The sequence below is a fragment of the Rhinoraja longicauda genome, chromosome 1, assembly GCF_053455715.1.
Source record: "Rhinoraja longicauda isolate Sanriku21f chromosome 1, sRhiLon1.1, whole genome shotgun sequence".
NCBI classification, from domain to species: Eukaryota; Metazoa; Chordata; class Chondrichthyes; order Rajiformes; family Arhynchobatidae; genus Rhinoraja; species Rhinoraja longicauda.
Window position 1 is genome coordinate 7,810,969 of NC_135953.1, and position 16,142 is coordinate 7,827,110.

General features: G+C 46.8%; 1 protein-coding gene across 1 annotated transcript in view; it reads right to left on the bottom strand.

Moving 5' to 3' along the window:
* Positions 1-1,529: 1,529 nt before the first annotated feature.
* adisspb (adipose secreted signaling protein b) overlaps positions 1,530-16,142 on the bottom strand; it is a 93,059-nt gene continuing 78,446 nt past the window's right edge. Inside the window, exons 4-5 of the mRNA XM_078408758.1 lie at positions 13,404-13,526; positions 1,530-2,028 (exon numbers count right to left, since the gene is read on the bottom strand). Of these exons, the coding sequence (XP_078264884.1) occupies positions 1,928-2,028; positions 13,404-13,526 (224 nt within the window). The 3' untranslated portion in view covers positions 1,530-1,927. The remainder of the gene's footprint in view (positions 2,029-13,403; positions 13,527-16,142) is intronic.

The window sequence follows — 16,142 nt, forward strand, 5'->3', positions numbered from 1 at the left end:
CATCCTAATGAAGAACTCTACCATATTATGATCACTCTTGCCCAAGGGGCCTCGCACAACAAGACTGCTAACTAACCCTTCCTCATTACTCAATACCCAGTCTAGAATGGCCTGTTCTCTCGTTGGTTCCTCGACATGTTGGTTTAGAAAACCATCTCTCAAACATTCCAAGAAATCCTCTTCCTCAGCACCCCTGCCAGTTTGGTTCACCCAATCTCTGACTGAAAAAGTTTTTCCTCATCTCAGTTCTAAATGGCCTACGCCTTATTCTTAAACTGTGGCCCCTTGTTCTGGACTCCCCCAACATTGGAAACATATTTCCTGCCTCTAACATGTCCAACCCCTTAATAATCTTATACGTTTCGATAAGATCCCCTCTCAACAAAACCAGGTCAACATCTGTGTTTCCCTTTGTTAATAGGTATTGAAGAAAGTACACAGCAATTTACAATGTATTTCATTTATTTCACAAAATAAACACATTCTGCATTGTACTTCACTGAACAATCAATGCGTTTAATCCCCATGTGCATCCAACATTATGCTCCCACTCGAGTTTTCAGAGGCAACGCATAATTGCATTTGCATTCACATATATCGAGTGCTCAAGGGGGAAATTACATTACAAGCAGAATATCAAATTACAAAAGATAGTGGGAGAGAGAGAGAGAGAGAGAGAGAGAGAGGGTGGGGGGAGAGGGAGAGAGGGGGAGAGAGAGAGAGAGGGAGAGGGAGAAATGGAGAGGGAAAGAGATAGAGGGGGAGAGAGGGAGAGAGAGGGAGGGAGAAATGGAGAGGAAAAGAGATAGAGGGGGGAGAGAGGGAGAGAGACAGAGGGGAAGGGAGAGAGAGAGAGAGGGGGGAGAGAGAGAGAAAGAGAGGGAGAGGGAGAGGGAGAAAGGGAGAGGGAGAGAGGAGAGAGAGAGAGGGAGAAAGGGAGAGGGAGAGAGAGGGAGAAAGGGAGGAGAGAGAGGGAGAGTGAAAGGAAGAGAAAGAAATCGAGCGTGAAAATAGAGAAGGAACAGAAAGAGTAAAAAATAATAAAGAAATATAGAGAAAGAGAGGAAGGAATAGAAAGTGAACAGAATTGTGAAAGTGAGAGTGAAAATAGAAAGAACAGAGAGAGTGAAAAAAAGTGGTAGAAATGAAGAGTAAAATAGAGAAAAATCGAGAGCGAAAATAGAGAAAGAACAGAGAGTGAAAAAAATAGAGAAAGAGAAAGAGAGAGAAATCGAGAGTGAAAATAGAGGAAGAACAGAAAGACTGAAAATAAAATAAGAGATAGAAATTAAGAAAAAGAGAGAAAGGAATAGGGTGAAAGAAATAGAGAGAAATTGAGAGTGAAAATAAAGAACAGGAAGAGTGAAGGAAATAGAGAAAGAAAGAACTACAGAGAGAAAAAATGAAAAGAGAGAAAAGAAATAGAGTGAGTGAAATCGAGAGAAATCGAGAGTGAAAATAGAGAAAGGAGAAAGAGTGTGCGATGAAAAAGAGAAAAACTAATGAGAGGAAATAGAGAGAGAGAAAGGAAAAGTGAATGAGAGAAAGACAAAGAATGTTAGAGAGAGAGAGAGAAAGAGAGCGAGAGAGAAAGAGTGATAAAGAGGAAGGAGAAATGAAGGAATGGAAGAAAGAGTGACAGAGAAAGGGATAAATGGAGAGAGGGAAGGAAAAAATGGAGAAAGGAAGGGAAAAACATGATGGAGAGAGGGAATGAAAAAGGGAGAGATGGAGGGATAAAAGAAAGGGATAAAGGGATAAAAGAAAAAGAGGGAGGGAGAGATGGGGGGATAAAGTGCAAGAGAGAGAGAGAGAGAGAGAGGGAGAGTACAATCTGTGTTTGGCGGCTGAGGATTTCGCAGCTTAGCGAGTGTGACGTTAGGAGGTGGCCACTGAGGCTGAAGGCAGTGTGGAGGTCTGGTGCCGTCTAATCGAAGCCCTGCCAGTCACTTTGCTCGGAGTCGTACTCTGGTTCGGAGCCGATGCATTTGACCCCTTCCAGTAGCATGGGAGTGCCGTGCAGCCGATCTGAAACACACCCGGTTTAAGAGTTTGGGTTTAGTTCATCGTCACGTGTGCCAAGGCACGGTGAAAAACGCTTTTGTTGCCTGCTAACCGGTCAGCGGAAAGACAATACACGATTACAATCGAGCCGTCCACAGTCTGCATTGAAGCAAAGGAAATAGGTGCAGGAGGAAGCCATTCGGCCCTTCGAGCCAGCACCGCCATTCAATGTGATCATGGCTGATCATTCTCAATCAGTACCCCGTTCCTGCCTTCTCCCCATACCCCCTGACTCCGCTATCCTTAAGAGCTCTATCTAGCTCTCTCTTGAAAACATGCAGTCAATTGGCCTCCACTGCCTTCAGTGGTAGAGAATTCCACAGATTCAAAACTCTCTGGGTGCAAAAGTTGTTTCTCATCTCAGTCCTAAATGGCCTACCCCTTGTTCTTAAACAGCGTCCCCTGGTTCTGGACTCCCCCAACATCGGGAATATTATTCCTGCATCTAGCCTGTCCGATCTCTTACGAATTTTATATGTTTCTATAAAATCCCCTCTCCTCCACACTTTGTTTCGTGCTAACCAGAGGAAAGATAATTCTATATGTTTGGAATCACCTTAGTCCCCCAGACACCCTCCAGTTCAAAGCCCTCCAAACCCAAGAGGGGAACTCAGAAAAGAGCTCCCTGTGTCAGTTGGTACCTAGACTAACTACTTCTATTCAGCTAAACCTTGACTAGTCTCAGATCAACACTGCTTTCCAATCACCAGTTAGAGTGAGCCAAATTATTAAACAATGCAAATAAGCTTATTTGGAACATTGGGATAAAGTAACCAAAAGCCAAAGCAGACTAGAATGTTACCGTGCCCTAAAAAGAGATTATAAATTGGCAGACTATCTCTCAACTGTTAGAGATATAAAGCAGAGACAGACCCTCACCAAGTACAGTTTAAGTGACCACCATTTGGCAGTTGAAAAAGGAAGACAGAAGAGATCTTGGCAACCAAGAGAAAATAGAATATGCGGTCACTGTTTGACAGATGAGGTTGACACAGAGGTGCACTTCCTCTTAAAATATAAAAAAATCGATAAAATAAGAAAAATATATTTTGAAAAACTCAGTCTGGCAACCCCAGATTTTAAAGAACTAGACGATATATCAAAACTAAGAATAATCCTTGGCGAAGGAAATACGGCACCTCTTGGCGCACAATACGTAACAGCATGCCACAACCTGAGAGACAGTGAATGACCAACATGTACACATACACGCATACATAAATTGACACTAATTGACACTAAGGAAATTAATATCGACCTGCTAAACTTGCTACCTTGCTGTACTGCTTACAACTGCAAGAACGAGTAGCAATCGATACTCTTATAGAAACATATAAAATTCTTAAGGGGTTGGAGAGGCTAGATGCGGGAAAATTGTTCCCGATGTTGGGGGAGTCCAGAACCAGGGGTCACAGCTTAAGGATAAGGGGGAAGTCTTTTAGGACCGAGATGAGAAAACATTTCTTCACACAGAGAGTGGTGAGTCTGTGGAATTCTCTGCCACAGAAGGTAGTTGAGGCCAGTTCATTGGCTATATTTAAGAGGGAGTTAGATGTGGCCCTTTTTGCTAAAGGGATCAGGGGGTATGGAGACAAGGCAGGTACAGGCTACTGAGCTGAATGATCAGCCATGATCATATTGAATGGCGGTGCAGGCTCGAAGGGCCGAATGGCCTACTCCTGCACCTATTTTCTATGTTTCTATGTTTCTATAAAAGGCTATAAATGTATTGTGTGAATATATTTATATATATATATACATACAAAATGCTGGAGTAACTCAGCAGGTCAGGCAGCATCTCGGGAGAGAAGGAATGGGTGACGTTTCGGGTCGAGACCCTTCTTCTGAAGAAGGGTCTCGACCTGAAACGTCACCCATTCCTTCTCTCCTGAGATGCTGCCTGACCTGCTGAGTTACTCCAGTATTTTGTGAATAAATCGATTTGTACCAGCATCTGCAGTTATTTTCTTATATATATATATATATATATATATGTACTGGGGCTTATCGACCCATGCATTGTATACTTGTTTTTATATTCATGTATTTTAAATATTTATGTTATGTTCTATACTTTGGCAATATAACGATGTATCTTATCATGCCAATAAAGTATTTTAAATTGAAAATTGAAATTGAATAATACATGATTAACATCGAGCCGTCCACAATAGACAATAGACAATAGGTGCAGGAGGAGGCCATTCGGCCCTTCGAGCCAGCACCGCCATTCAATGTGATCATGGCTGATCATTCTCAATCAGTACCCCGTTCCTGCCTTCTCCCCATACAACCTGACTCCGCTAACCTTAAGAGCTCTATGTAGCTCTCTCTTGAATGCATTCAGAGAATTGGTCTCCACTGCCTTCTGAGGCAGAGAATTCCACAGATTCACAACTCTCTGACTGAAAAAGTTTTTCCTCATCTCAGTTCTAAATGGCCTACCCCTTATTCTTAAACTGTGGCTCCTTGTTCTGGACTCCCCCAACATTGGGAACATGTTTCCTGCCTCTAACATGTCCAACCCCTTAATAATCTTATATGTTTCGATAAGATCTCCTTCTAAATTCCAGTGTATACAAGCCTAGTCGCTCATCTATTGCATCCGCTGCTCTAGATGTCAACTCATCTATATCGGCGAAACCAAGCGCAGGCTCGGCGATCGCTTCGCTGAACACCTGCGCTCGGTCCGCATTAACGCAACTGATCTCCCGGTGGCCCAGCACTTTAACTCCCCCTCCCATTCCCAGTCTGACCTCTCTGTCATGGGCCTCCTCCAGTGCCATAGTGAGGCCCGCCGGAAATTGGAGGAGCAGCACCTCATATTTCGCCTGGGCAGTTTGCGGCCCGGTGGTATGAACGTCGACTTCTCCAACTTCAGATAGCTCCTCTGTCCCTCCCTTCCCCTCCTCCTTCCCAGATCTCCCTCTATCTTCCTGTCTCCACCTATACCCTTCCTTTGTCCCACCCCCGACATCAGTCTGAAGAAGGGTCTCGACCCGAAACGTCACCCATTCCTTCTCTCCCGAGATGCTGCCTGACCTGCTGAGTTACTCCAGCATTTTGTGAATAAATCGATTTGTACCAGCATCTGCAGTTATTTTCTTATACAGCCTAGTCGCTCCAGTCTTTCAACATATGACAGTCCCGCCATTCCGGGAATTAATCTAGTAAACCTACGCTGCACGCCCTCAATAGCAAGAATATCCTTCCTCAAATTTGGAGACCAAAACTGCACACAGTACTCCAGGTGCAGTCTCACTAGGGCCCTGTACAACTGCAGAAGGACCTCTTTGCTCCTATACTCGACTCCTCTTGTTATGAAGGCCAACATTCCATTGGCTTTCTTCACTGCCTGCTGTACCTGCATGCTTCCTTTCAGTGACAGTGTCCGGATACTTGATAAAGGGAAAAATATTTAGTGCAAGATAAAAGTTAATATGTTCATAAGTTCTAGGAGCTGGAGGCACCCAAATCGAGTGGCGAAAAAGGTTTTTGGCACATTGGCCTTCATCAGCCAGAGTACTGTATAGAAGTTGGGAGGTCCTGTTGTAGTTGTATAAGACATTGGTGAGGCAACATTTAGAGTATTCTGTTCAGTTTTGGGCATCGTGTTATAGGAAAGATGTTGTAAAGCTGGAAAGGGTGCAGAGAAGATTTACGAGGATGTTTACCAGGATTCGAGGGCCTGAGCTATAGGGAGAGGTTGAGTAGGCTGGGACTCTATTCCTTGGAACACAGGAGGGTGAGGGGTGATCTTATAGAGATGTATAAAATCATGAGAGGAGTAGATCGGGTAGATGCACAGAGTCTCTTTCCCAGAGTAGGGGAATCGAGGACCAGAGGACATAGGTTTCAGGTGAAGTGGAAAAGATTTAATAGGAATCTGAGGGATAACTTTTTCACACAAAGGGTGGTGGGTGTGTGGAACGAGCTGCCAGAGGAGGTAGTTGAGGCAGGGTCTATCCCAACATTTAAGAAACAGCTAGACAGGTACATGGATAGGACAGGTTTGGAGGGATATGGAGCAAACGCGGGCAGGTGGGACTAGTGTAGCTGGGACATGTTGGGCGGTGTGGGCATGTTGTGCCGAAGGGCCTGTTTCCACACTGTATCACTCTATGACTCTCTGAGTCTATAAGGATCTAGAGCAGTGGGATACAGAAACCTGGGGACAACTTGCATGCTCTTCCTCGGGAAAGTGGGACAGCTTTCATTTCCCTGAATGGTTTAGTTTTTAGTTTTACAGGTACAGCACGGAATCAGGCCATTCAGCCCACTGAGTCTGCACAGACCAGCGATCCCCACACATTAACACTATCCAACACACACTGGGGACAATTTACACTTACTCCAAGCCAATTAACCTACAAATCTGCCTTTGGAGTGTGGGAGGAAACCGAAGATCTCGGAGAAAGCCCACGCAGGTCTCGGTGTGAACGTACAAACTCCGTACAGACAGCACCCGAAGCCGGGATCGAACTCGGGTCTCTGCTGCTGTAAGGCAGCAACTCTATCGCTGCGCTGCCCAATCTAATGCTAATGAAAATCTCCATTGTTTCTGTAAAGAGAACCCCAATCTAAAACTGGGTGGAAGGAGAACTACACCCGTGTCTCCAGCAGGTGTCAGCACACGGCCACTAAGTCAACTCTCTCAGTGAATGGTCCTCAGGTTTAGTTTTTCTTTTGCTGTTGTCACGTGTACCGAGAGACAGTGAAAAGCTTTGCTTTGCATGCTATCCAGTCAGATCAGACATCGGAACACAGCTACCAGCCTTGGAGGGCATCTACAACACACCATGCCTCAGAAAAGCCACCAGCATCCACAAAGACTCTTCACACCCCTGCAACAGTCTGTTCGAACTTCTACCATCGGGCAGACGCTACAAGGCCTTCTACGCCCGCACCTCCAGACTCAGGAACAGCTTCGTCCCCAGGGCCATAGCTGCTATGAACCGGTCCTGCTGAGCCGGATGGTCACATCGCACAATGAACCGGCACAGACCTACTTGAACTTTATTCTGTTTTAAAACTGTTTCTAATTTTGTTTCACAGGGTTGTCTAAATTTATACCGATTAGCTAATTCATTTATTGCATCGTATGGGAGGCGCATTCCCAATCTCGTTGTGCCCTTGTACAATGACAATAAAGATACATTATATTGTATTGTATTGTACTTTACATAGACAATCAAGTCAAACTCTAGTACCATAGGTAGAGCAAAGTGCAAGGTAGAGAGTGCAGAACAGAGGTCGCAGCCTTCGAATTAGAGGACGTTAGAGGCAGGAAACATGTTCCCAATGTTGGGGGAGTCCAGAACCAGGGGCCACCATTCCTTCTCTCCAAAGATGCTGCCTGACCTGCTGAGTTAGTGAGGGGGAGTCCAGAACCAGGGGCCACAGGTTAAGAATAAGGGGTAGGCCATTTAGAACAGAGATGAGGAAAAACTTTTTCAGTCAGAGAGTTGTGAATCTGTGGAATTCTCTGCCTCAGAAGGCAGTGGAGGCCAATTCTCTGAATACATTCAAGAGAGAGCTAGATAGAGCTCTTAAGGATAGCAGAGTCAGGGGGTATGGGGAGAAGGCAGGAACGGGGTACTGATTGAGAATGATCAGCCATGATCACATTGAATGGCAGTGGTGCTGGCTCGAAGGGCCGAATGGCCTACTCCTGCACCTATTGTCTATTGATGTACATTTAGGAAGGAGATGAGGAATTTCTTTCATCAGCGCCGACCAGTGATCCCCACACATTAACACAACCCTACACACACTAGGGACAATTTTTACATTTACCAAGCCACTTAAACGGCAAACCTGTACGTCTTTGGGGTGTGGGAGGAAACTGAAAAGACCTCGGAGAAAACCCACGCGGGTGATGGGGAGAACGGTCAAACTCCGCACAGACAGCACCCGTAGTCGGGATGGAACCCGGGTCTCCGGCGCTGCAAGCGCTGTCAGGCAGCAACTCTACCGCTGCGCCATCGTGACCGCCCGAATCTTTATCAACAAAATGCTGCCCTGTAGGCATTTATTTTATTGGCTGCTTTGCACGAGTTGGCCAGATTAAAGCAATTTAGGCCCTCGAGTCTGCTGGATCGTCACCTTGTATAAGTTGATATTATTATTGAGCTGCTGGCTCGGTCCGAGCTGGCGTCGAATATTAATGCTGTCCCCAACAATCCCCACTTATTGGATCGAAAAACGCCTCAAGTTTACTGAAGAAAAAGGTCTCCAACATCAAGAACATAACAGAGGCAAGGAAATTAGTTCAGTTTAGTTCAGAGACGCAGTGTGGAAAGAGTGTAGGAAGGAATTGCAGATGCTGGTTTACACCAAAGCTGGAGTAACTCAGCGGGACAGGCAGCATCTCTGGAGAAAAGGAGCAGGTGACCCTTCAGAAGAAGGGTCTCTCTCGGCCCGAAACGTCACCTATTTCTTTTCTCCAGAGACGCTGAGTTACTCCAGCTTTTTACATCTATCTAGGGGTCAAGAACATAACAGGGGCAAGGATATTGGATTTGCTTCAGTTCAGTTCCAGTTTATTTTAGTTTATTGTCACGGGTACCGAGGTACAGTGAAAAGCTTTCGTTGCGTGCTAAGCGGTCAGCAGAAAGACAATACATGATTACAATCGAGCCGTCCACAGTGTATAGATACATGATAAAGGGAATAACGTTTAGTGCAAGATAAAGCCGGTAAAGTCCGATCAAACATAGTCCAAGGTATTTATTTCACAAAATGCTGCAGTAACTCAGCAGGTCAGGCAGCATCTCAGGAGAGAAGGAATGGGTGACGTTTCGGGTCGAGACCCTTCTTCAGACTGATGTCAGGGGGGCGGGACAAAGGAAGGATATAGGTGGAGACAGGAAGATAGAGGGAGAACTTGGAAGGGGGAGGGGAAGAGAGGGACAGAGGAACTATCTAAAGTTGGAGAAGTCAATGTTCATACCGCTGGGCTGCAAGCTGCCCAAGCGAAATATGAGGTGCTGTTCATTGTCCAAGGGTCACCAATGAGGTAGATAGTAGTTTAGTTTAGAGGGTGGAAACAGGTACTTCGGCCCACCGTCAACCCGTGCCTGCCTTCTCCCCATATCCCTTGATTCTGCTAGCCCCTAGAGCTCTATCTAACTCTTTTTTCTAAATTCATCCAGTGAATTGGCTTCTAAATTCCAGTGAATACAAGCCCAGTCGACCCATTCTTTCATCACATGTCAGTTCCGCCATCTTGGGAATTAACCTGGTGAACCTATGCTGCACTCCCTCAATGGCAACCTACAAACCTTTTGGAGTGTGGGAGGAGACAGAAGATCTTGGAGAAAACTCTCGCAGGTCACGGGGAGAACGTACAAACTCCGTGCAGACAGCACCCGTAGTCGAGATCGAACCCGGGTCTCGGGCACTGCCAGCGCTGTGAGGCAGTGCTCCTTCGGTCTTAGATACTGCGCATCATTCCTATTGCCCTCGAAGGTGCAGTAGAGTCTTGGAAGTGTAGGAATGGAACACTTTGCCGGATGCGTTAATTCTCCTTCCCATTCCCACACTGACCTTTCTGTCCTCCGTCTCCTCCATTGTCAGAGTGAGGCTAAACGCTAAATGGAGGGACAGCATCTCATATTTTGCTTGGGCAGCTCACAGCCCAGTGGTATGAATATTGATTTCTCTCACTTCAGATAGCCCCGGCATTCCCTCTCTCTCCATCCCTCCCCCACCCAAGTCGCACCAGCTTCTCGTTTTCACCCTACAAACAGCTTGCAATGGTCTGTTTCCTTTATCATCGTTACTTTTTTTGCACATTTCATTCATTGTTCTTTATCTCTACACATCACCGTCCATATCTCTCGTTTCCCTTTCCCCTAACCAGTCTGAAGAAGGGTCTCGACCCGAAACATCACCTGTCTTCACACCCCTGTTCGAACCTCTACCATTGGGCAGACGATACAAGGCCTTCTACGCCCGCACCTCCAGACTCAGGAACAGCTTCATCCCCAGGGCCATAGCTGCTATGAACCGGTCCTGCTGAGCCGGATGGTCACATCACACAGTGAACCGGCACAGACCTACTTGCACTTTATTCTGTTTTAAAACTGTTCCAATTTGTTTAATTGGGTTGTTTAAATTAATACTGACTAGCTAATTAAATTATTGCATCATATGGGAGGCACATTCCCAATCTCGTTGTACCCCTGTACAATGACAATAGAGATATATTGTATTGTATTGTTCCTTCTCTCCAGAGCCGCCGAGTTACTTCAGCTTTTTGCGTCTCGGTGCACTCGAGTCTGATTTATACAAGTGACCCTCCATAGAAGTGAGACCACAATAATCAAGATTCAGCAGCTCTGATACAAGCTGATAAGACATGCTGTGGTTTGAAATATATTCTTCAAAGCTGGCATAGACTAGGCTGATGCCTTGAATAACAAGCCAGCTTCTGGCCAAACTCATTGCTGGTCTCGGCACGTGATACCAGTTCTATAAATCAAAGGTAGGCACAAAATGGTGGAGTAACTCAGCGGGTCAGGTAGCAGCTTTGGAGAACATGGATAGTTGATTTAGTTTCGTTTAGTCGAGAGATACACCGTGGAAACTGGCCCTTTCGGCCCACCGGGTCCACACCGACCAGCGATCCCCGCACGTAAAACACTATCCTACACCCGCTAGGGACAATTTTTACATTTACCAAGCCAATTAACCTACAAACCTGGACGTCTTTGTTTTGGGCCATCGAGTCGGAGTGGAAACAGCCCATCATGCCCACGCTGACTAACGTGCCCCATCTACACTAGTCCCACCTGCCTGTGTTTGCCCCATATCTCTCTAAACCTGTCCTTCACACTGCAAGTTCATAAGTGAGAGGAGCCATTCGGCCCATCAAGTCTACTCCACCATTCAATCGTGGCTAATGTCTCTCTCTCCCTCCTAACCCCATTCTCCTGCCTTCTCCCCATAACCCCTGACGCCCCGTACTAATCAAGAATCTGTCTATCTCTGCTGTAAAAATATCCATTGACGATCCTTTCCATGTGCCTGTCCAAATGTTTCTTCAACATTGTGATTGTACCTGCCTCAACTACCTCCTCCGGCAGCTCGTTCCATACAAGGGAGAAGACAGAAGCGGCTCACGGGGGGAACGTACAAACTCCGTACAGACAGCACCCGTGGTCGGGATCGAACCCGGGTCCCTGGCGCTCTGAGGCAACAACTCGACCAGCTGCGCCACCCTTTCCACCATTTAGAAGGCTGGTGGATGATCTGTTGTAGGTTTTAATTAATCTGACCGGGCTGGGTTTGCAGTGTCGAGGCTTTTCAATGGCTGTCAGAACAGGAGTGGGGAGTCAGGGTCTTGGATTAGGGCCCTAGTGAGACCGCACCTGGAGTACTGTGTGCAGGTTTGGTCTCCAAATTTGAGGAAGGATATTCTTGCTATTGAGGGCGTGCAGCGTAGGTTCACTAGGTTAATTCCTGGAATGGCAGGACTGTCCTATGTTGAAAGACTGGAGCGACTAGGCTTGTATACACTGGAATTTAGAAGGATGAGAGGGGATCTTATCGAAACATATAAAATTATTAAGGGGTTGGACACGTTAGAGGCAGGAAACATGTTCCCAATGTTGGGGGAGTCCAGAACCAGGGGCCACAGTTTAAGAATAAGGGGTAGGCCATTTCGAATGGAGATGAGGAAAAACCTTTTTCAGTCAGAGAGTTGTGAATCTGTGGAATTCTCTGCCTCAGAAGGCAGTGGAGGCCAATTCTCTGAATGCATTCAAGAGAGAGCTGGATAGAGCTCTTAAGGATAGCGGAGTCAGTGGGTATGGGGAGAAGGCAGGAACAGGGTACTGATTGAGAATGATCAGCCATGATCAAATTGAATGGTGGTGCTGGCTTGAAGGGCCGAATGGCCTCCTCCTGCACCTATTGTAATTAAAAAAAAATTTTTTAAATTACAGGGCTAAATATTTAGAGCCGGGGTGAGGAACAATGCCTTCAATGCAAGGGTGGGGATGGTGTTGAATACTTTGCCACAGATGCCTGGGCGGATCAAGTTGCCGAAGATTTTGTGTTAAAATATTTCCTAGATGCAAAAGTCCTGGTCGAAGTCATAGAGTCATATAGAGCAGAAACAGGCCCTTCGGCCCAACGAGCCCACGCCCACCAACATGTCCGGTATATAGAAACATAGAAACATAGAAAATAGGTGCAGGAGTAGGCCATTCAGCCCTTTGAGCCTGCACCGCCATTCAATATGATCATGGCTGATCATCCAACTCAGTATCCCGTACCTGCCTTCTCTCCATACCCCCTGATCCCTTTAGCCACAAGGGCCACATCTAACTCCATCTTAAATATAGCCAATGAACTGGCCTCAACTACCTTCTGTGGCAGAGAATTCCACAGATTCACCACTCTCTGTGTGTGAAAAAAACTTTTTCATCTCGGTCCTAAAAGACTTCCCCCTTATCCTTAAACTGTGACCCCTTGTTCTGGACTTCCCCAACATCGGGAACAATACAAAATGATGGGAAGCGTAGATAGAGTAGAAACATATAAAATAAGTGCAAGAGGAGGGGAAGTGGGAGGGAGAGGGGAGGGGGAGGAGGGAGGAAGGGGGGGTGGGAGGGGGGAGGGGTGAGAGGAGGGGGGTGTGGGAGAGGGGAGGGGGAGTGGGGGAGGAGAGGGTGCTGCACCAATGCAGGAGAGGTTTGGGTCCAACGGGTCCAACGGGTCCAACGGGTCCACTTGGTCTAGTTTGTTCTATATCTCTCTGTATCACCGCCTGTATCCCTCGTTTCTCTTTCCCCTGTCTCTCAATCTGAAGAAGGGTCTCGACCCGAAACGTCACCTATTCCTTCTCTCCAGGAAGGAACTGAGCCTGGTCCGCTGAGTTACTCCAGCACTTTTGTGTCATTTTGTTTAGAGGTTTTCAGTCAGAGAGTTGTGAATCTGTGGAATTCTCTGCCTCAGAAGGCAGTGGAGGCCAATTCTCTGAATGCATTCAAGAGAGAGCTGGATAGAGCTCTTAAGGAAAGCGGAGTCAGGGGGTATGGGGAGAAGGCAGGAACGGGGTACTGATTGAGAATGATCAGCCATGATTACATTGAATGGCGGTGCTGGCTCGAAGGGCCGAATGGCCTTCTCCTGCACCTATTGTCTATTGTTTATTGCATCGGTTGAAACCGGCATCTGCAGTTCCTTCCTACCCACAGAAGAATCTGGGGAAATGGAAACGAGAGATACAGGCGGAGATGTAGACGGCCTGATTCTGCTAATATCACTTGTGACCTCGTGATCTGGTGAACTTGGAGGGTAGCAGAGACGATGCAGTAAAGCACACCTACCCAGGACTCTGGCCTGCAGCGTGACCTTCACTGAGGTGCTGTCCTTGAGCTCGCTGGCGATCAACATTTCCTCCCTGATCACGCCCTCCTTGTGTGCCATGTACTCGCACTTCAGCTGGTGGCCTGGGTCACAGAGGAACAAGAGGCCGTTAGTGAGTGCAAGGCACCCGTCTCCCAAACAATAACCCAACTCAACAAAAACGCCAAATCCCAACCACCTCATTGAAACAATAGACAATAGACATATAGGTGCAGGAGGAGGCCATTCAGCCCTTCGAGCCAGCACCGCCATTCAATGTGATCATGGCTGATCATTCTCAATCAGTACCCCGTTCCTGCCTTCTCCCCATACCCCCTGACTCCGCTATCCTTAAGAGCTCTATCTAGCTCTCTCTTGAATGCATTCAGAGAATTGGCCTCCACTGCCTTCTGAGGCAGAGAATTCCACAGATTCTCAACTCTCTGACTGAAAAAGTTTTTCCTCATCTCAGTTCTAAATGGCCCACCCCTTATTCTTAAACTGTGGCCCCTTGTTCTGGACTCCCCCAACATTGGGAACATATTTCCTGCCTCTAACGTGTCCAACCCCTTAATAATCTTATACGTTTCGATAAGATCCCCTCTCATCCTTCTATTTTCCAGTGTATACAAGCCTACGGGACAGTGACAGAATAGTTTAGTTTAGAGATACAGCGCGGACACAGGCCCTTCCGGCCCACCGGGTCCGCGCCGACCAGCGATCCCCGCACATTAACACTATCCTACACCCACTGGGGACAATTTTTACATTTACCGAGCCAATTAGCCTACAAACCTGTACGTCTTTGAAGTGTGGGAGGAAACCGAAGATCTCGGAGAAAACCCACGCAGATCACGGGGAGAACGTACACAAACTCTGTACAGGCGGCGCCCGTAGTCGGGATGGAACCCGGGTCTCCGGCGCTGCATTCGCTGTAAGGCAGCAACTCTACCGCCGCGCCACCGTGACCGCCCAGGCTTAATGGCACCCTTCCAGTCAGCAACGCTTAATGAAAGCAATTTAAATGCTCACAATTTCAGTTGCACTTCTAGGCTAATTTATAAAATTACTGGAAGGTGAGAGCAGTGTGAAACACCATCGATCGCAATGCAAATGGGATTCAGCCCAGCGGCAATTTCACAAACAACTTGCAGTGTGAATCTGCAGTGTGAATCTAAATAGTGGAGAGAAATAAAAAAGGCTGCAGAGAGCTTTACTAAACAAATGATGTCGAACCAAGTTGCTTTTCCACATAGTGTGATACAGTGTGGAAACAGGCCCTTCAGCCTAACTTGCCCGCACCGGCCAGCATGTCCCATCTACACTAGTCCCACCTGCCTGCATTTGGCCCGTATCCCTTTAAACCTGTCCTATCCATGTACCTGTCTAACTGTTTCTTAAACGTTGCGATAGTCCCAGCCTCAACTACCTCCTCTGGAAGCTCGTTCCATACACCCACCACCCTTTGCGTGAAAACGTTACCCCTCAGATTCTTATTCAATTTTCCCCTCCTCACCTTAAACCTATGTCCTCTGGTTCTCGATTCCCCTACTCTGGGCAAGAGACTCTGTGCGTCTACCCGATCTATTCCTCTCATGATTTTATACACCTCTATAAGATCACCCCTCATCCTCCTGCGCTCCAAGGAATAGTCATAGAGTCATAGAGTGATACAGTGTGGAAACAGGCCCTTCGCCCAACCTGCCCACACCGGCCAACAATGTCCCAGCTACCCTAGTCCCACTTGCCTATGCTTGGTCCATATCCCTCCAAACCTGTTCTATCCATGTACCTGTCTGTTTCTTAAACAATGGGATAGTCCCTGCCTTAACTACCTCCTCTGGCAACTTGTTCCATACACCCACCACCCTCTGTGTGAAAAGGTTTTCACACAGCTTCCACACTGTATCACTCTATGACTCTATGTATCTATGTGTGTATGCATGTACGTATATATGTGTGCGTATATATGTGTGTGTTTATATGTGTATGTCTGTATGTATAGCATACAGTATGTGTGTAGGAAGGGAGTGCGGATATTGGTTTAAACCGAAGATGGACACAGAATGCTGGAGTAACTCATGAGGACAGACAGCATCTCTGGAGAAAAGGAATGGGTGACATAGAAACATAGAAACATAGAAAATAGGTGCAGGAGTAGGCCATTCGGCCCTTCGAGCCTGCACCGCCATTCAATATGATCATGGCTGATCATCCAACTCAGTATCCCGTACCTGCCTTCTCTCCATACCCCCTGATTCCTTTAGCCACAAGGGCCACATCTAACTCCCTCTTAAATATAGCCAATGAACTGGCCTTAACTACCTTCTGTGGCAGAGAATTCCACAGACTCACATTCTTCTGTGTGAAGAAATGTTTTCTCATCTCGGTCCTAAAAGACTTCCCCCTTATCCTTAAGCTGTGACCCCTGGTTCTGGACTTCCCCAACATCGGACGTTTCGGGTTGAGACCCTTTTTCAAATGTACATGTGTGTGTGTGTGTGTGTGTGTGTGTATATATTTCACTTGGCCATACTCTCCGATCCCTTCGTGAGCTTTCTGTGCCATTAATTCGGGGGTCTTTCTTAACTTTTCCTATACTCTCTTTCCCTTTAGCATCCTTGTCTTTCCAATTTGTCTCCTCCCCCCCCCCCCCCCCCCCCCCCCTCCACTATTTAGTTTAGACTTGTACAGTAAACGGTACAGCCCTAGAGAGTGTT